This window comes from Oryctolagus cuniculus, chromosome X (genome assembly GCF_964237555.1).
Source record: "Oryctolagus cuniculus chromosome X, mOryCun1.1, whole genome shotgun sequence".
Taxonomy (NCBI): domain Eukaryota; kingdom Metazoa; phylum Chordata; class Mammalia; order Lagomorpha; family Leporidae; genus Oryctolagus; species Oryctolagus cuniculus.
Window position 1 is genome coordinate 46,720,151 of NC_091453.1, and position 4,535 is coordinate 46,724,685.

A 4,535-nucleotide genomic window follows, 5' to 3' on the forward strand; every position below is an offset into this window, starting at 1 on the left:
CTCCTCTGGCTAACTCAGCCCCCATTGATAGCATTCTCTTCTCAAAACTGAGAGCATTTAAACCATCTGCACTTTAAACTATATTAATTTTCTAGCTTAGATTGTACTGAAATTAGTTGCTGTTAGACGTTTCTCTATGACTTATAAGTAATTGATTTATTTTGCCATCCTGCAGGGCCAGTAGCCTAGCTTAGTTTCAAGGATTTCAGGTAACACTTGCTGATGGATTGATTGATTATAAACTTGTATAGATAAATCTTGATGAGATAAAATGAGTCACACATCAAAACAATCAGCTTAGAAAACAGATGGTGTCTAAGAATTATCTGAATTCAAATGCGAAGTATGCCTAGTGAGCATATAGCATATAGGTAAATGGTACTCACAGTGGCTAATGTACAGTTGTTTAAAAATAACCAATTGCTATTTTTGGACAAGTTTGTAGTGGAAGAGGGTAGGGACTAAAATAGTTTTCATCCAAAAGCCTTGGAAATGAATTTATGCATACTTCTTCCTCTTAAATAATTTGAATGTGTGGTGACAGCACTACCTGGCACAGGGGAGAAATTTAATTTTTGTATAGGGGTACATTTCTTTAAAAATATATTTTTTAAAAAAGATTTATAAATAAAAAAACAGCAAACTAAATTACAAAGTTGATTATTTGCTTTTAAAAAATTATTCTCTACAGAGTCCTTTTAGCAATTTCCCAGTGAGTGCTAATTGGAGATTAGTCCTAAATAAAGCTAAAATATATCTCGGAGATGAAAATGTAAGCAAAGAACATTCAAATTTTAAATTTTAAAAATGTAAAATGCACCCAGAATCTTAATGTGCTTTACTATTGTGTCATATTTCACATGGCCATTCCTCTCCTACTCTATGACCCCGATCTGGAGACTCCCAGCAGAGCTCGCAGAGAGCACAGGGCCCCTGGCCTTCAGCCTGGACTACAGAATGCTACTCTTTTCTGACTCAAGGATGACAGAATGATGTCATTCTCAGAATAATGTGTCAAGGTTATTATTTGCCCCTTCCCGTGATGATGATTTGGGAGAAATCAAATATACTTCAAATACACTTAATAGGTAATGACTGCAAATGACTTGACAGAATTTCATGCTCCTTAACAGAGATGGAGAGGAGGAAAAAGCAACTCAGTTCCATGAGTAAACTGTTGCTCTGGTTTGGCTCCACAGATTCCTTCATCTTGGTGAATGTAAGCTGATGAGCAAGACTCCTTGCTTCTCTTCTGCAGGAGAAGTGAAGACTTGGCTCCTGGCTCCTCAGGATCTCACTTTATAACGAGCTCTGTGAGACAGCGAATTCTGATCTTCAAATCTAAGGCAGATCCAGTAGTTTCTGTTTGTCAGGCATAGGAGAAGGATTTCCTCATCTATTTTTTTTTATAGCCCCTTAGAGTGGGTTTAATTTGTAACCCCAAACAAAAATGAACTATTCGTTTAAAGAAGCCTCCCCTTCCCTATTACAAGTACAAAGTACTGTTGATTGGCTCGTCCAAAATTTCACTAAGATTCCACTCATTGAGGATCAAAGCTGTAATGGCACAAATGTAAATGGAACCAACGTTGTCAATTCTGAATGGGAAGGGCCAACAGAAGCCGTCAGAAAATGGCTGGTGGGCAAACCCCACATCGCAGCGAAGATAGTACTGACTGTAGCATATGCAGTCATCATAATGATATCCCTCTTCGGCAACTCGTTGGTATGCCAAGTTTTCATCAAACACAAGGAAATCACCAAATCAACAGGCCTTCTCATCTTTAATCTGGCTGTATCTGACATTTTGATAATTATATTCAACAGTCCGTTTGCTTTGGTGAGTGACTATATTGGGTTGGTTCCAGTTCAAAGGGAAGTTGCTGCTCCAATCCAGGGATGGGTGATGGGGCAAGAGGAAGAGGGATGTAAGCTTGCCTTAAGCTCTGTTTCTAGAAATTTTCATTTCAGCAATGTGTGAGAAACTTACTTGAGTAATTAGCTAACCTCTCGTTGCTTCCTTCTACCAGGCCCGATTCCTGAGTGGACAGTGGTTATTTGGCAGGATCATGTGCCATGTGAGTCGATTTGCTCAGTACTGCTCCCTCCATGTCTCAACTCTAACGCTGATGGCTGTTGCCATGGACCGACACCGGGTAAGGTCTCTGGAGGGCACTTCAGAATAGAAGGGCAGGCTATACTCAGGCAAATAGGTATCTCCTGAACTTCAGGATGTAATAGGCCTTGAGGATAGAGTATGTTGATAGAATGACACAGACACAACACTTCACATTGCCTCCTTCTTCTTTGGGAACCATTTGGAATTTTTAATATTTTCCGAGACACATTTTTATTGTATTATTCTTCTTTTCTAAATTACTTTCAATTCAACCATGTTTAGACTGGAGTAAGGTAAATGGTATTAACAGACCAAGTAAATTATATAAAAGGTACAGGTATGGACACCTCAATCAGTGCTTGCCCATACAAACAACACAAGATCTAAACTGATGTAAAGATTGGTGCCTCTCTGTTCCAGGTAATTCTGCACCCAATGAAGCCAAGGCTAACATATTTCCAAAGCCTGTTGACTGTTGCCCTGATCTGGAGTCTGGCAGTGTTCCTGGCTCTCCCACATGCAATTTATCAAAATCTGTTTTCTTTCATGAACACGTAAGTCTGATTGGTTACTTAATATATAATTTTACCTTCCTCTTTTCAGAGACATTTGAAAAATCCTTATCTGTGTTCTCGTCCCTTTATAATTTTCCTCAATGGAGGAAATTTATCTAACTCTAATCTATATTGCTGGAACTAAGAAGATGAACAGCCGGGTTAGAAACACTGGTGATCAGGAGTCTGGTCAGCCTCAGTTTGACCACTGCCTGGACTGGGACACTTAAAAAAAGTAAATTATTATTTAATGTTAAAACTGAAAAAACTTTAAAATTGGATAAACTGGGGCCAACACCATGGCTCACTTGGTTAATCCTCCGCCTGTGGCACCGGCATCCCATATGGGCTCCAGTTCTAGTCCCGGGTGCTCCTCTTCCAGTCCAGCTCTCTGCTGTGGCCTGGGAGGGAAGTGGACGATGGCCCAGGTGCTTGGGCCCCTGCACCCATGTGGGAGACCAGGAAGAAGCACCTGGCTCCTGGCTTTGGATCAGCACAGCGCTGGCCATAGTGGCCATTTGGGGAGTAAACCAATGGAAGGAAGACCTTTCTCTCTGTCTCTCTCTCTCACTGTCTATAACTCTACCTGTCAAATAAATAAATAAATAAATAATTTTTTAAAAAACAATCATTTCTAGGAATACTTTAAAAAATTGAATAAACTAAGATCTAGAGAATGGAAGGGGTGGGATTTACTTAAAGACATACTAGAATCTATATCTCTTAAAGTTCCTTCCACTGGTGTTGTTATCATAACCTACATTCTCTTCTGCTGTAGGGATGGCGTTGTCAGGAGTCATTGCCTCCCTGCTTTTCCTGGCTCAAGCAAGCTGATTGTGAAGTATGTAGACCTTGGTACATTTGGTCTGCTGTACATCCTCCCACTGCTGGTGATTGTCATAACCTACTCTCACCTGGGGAAAAGGTTGTGGATACAGAATGCTGTTGGTGATGCATCTGCTCGTCAACTCTTGGCACACTACCAGAAGCGGAAGAAGAGCATCCGAATGCTAATTCTTATTGTAATGATCTTTGCAGTATGTTGGTTTCCCCTCAATTGCTATATGGTTCTTATTTCCAGCACAGATACAGAAGCTGAGAGTGTAGTTTTCTATGCCTTCCACTGGTTTGCTATGAGCAGTACCTGTTACAATCCTTTCATCTACTGCTGGCTCAATAGGAGCTTCCGTGCCAAACTCAGATCTATAACATCCTGGTGTGAAAGATTTATGCCATTATCCAGGCGTGCCCGGGTTCAGCAGCAAGATCAAGTGCAAGAGAGTCATGAGCTCCAGGAGCTCCGGACATCTGCACTGCCACAGGTACCTCTGGCAATTCCAGAACCCCAGGTGTTGGAGGATATCAGTTTAGCTACAGGGGAGGGGAATTCCCAGATCTCTATCCATGGAGATTTGGAAGATCCAGATGTCTCCCTGGATCAAGAGGAGAAGCAATGTTCAACCCCTGATGATTATTTCTCTGTTCAGGTGCATACAGTCAATCGTTAAGGCAGGCACCCACACAGAAGACCAACTTACCCCTTGGGATTTTGTTTAAAGGAGTACCTGGGCGTGTATAACTGTTGCATGCCATCTGACAGTATCCCTGAGGCTCAGGTCATGATCATTCCATTCTCTGCCCAGGAAAATTAGGCCCACATCCTTAGCCTAGGTGAGATGTTCCTACTCAACATGGTAACAACAAGTCAGGTAGAGATGGTAAAGTCCTTAAGCCGCATGTGGCGATACAACATTTTCCTGTCATGGACATCTCTGCAGGTCCAGCTGCAGTCCCCTCTGGTTGATGATTCTGAGTGCTGAAACGCTGTGCCACCCTAAGGGCAGCTGGTACTACATTACATC

At 41.6% G+C, this 4,535-nt stretch overlaps 1 protein-coding gene across 1 annotated transcript; it reads left to right on the forward strand.

The window, feature by feature from the left end:
* Nucleotides 1-1,450: 1,450 nt before the first annotated feature.
* LOC100340278 (G-protein coupled receptor 83-like) lies at nucleotides 1,451-4,181 on the forward strand. The gene is made up of 4 exons (XM_002720064.2): nucleotides 1,451-1,840; nucleotides 2,031-2,156; nucleotides 2,540-2,673; nucleotides 3,452-4,181. Exons 1-4 carry the CDS (start codon nucleotides 1,451-1,453, stop codon nucleotides 4,179-4,181), a joined length of 1,380 nt encoding a protein of 459 aa, XP_002720110.1.
* Nucleotides 4,182-4,535: the final 354 nt, after the last annotated feature.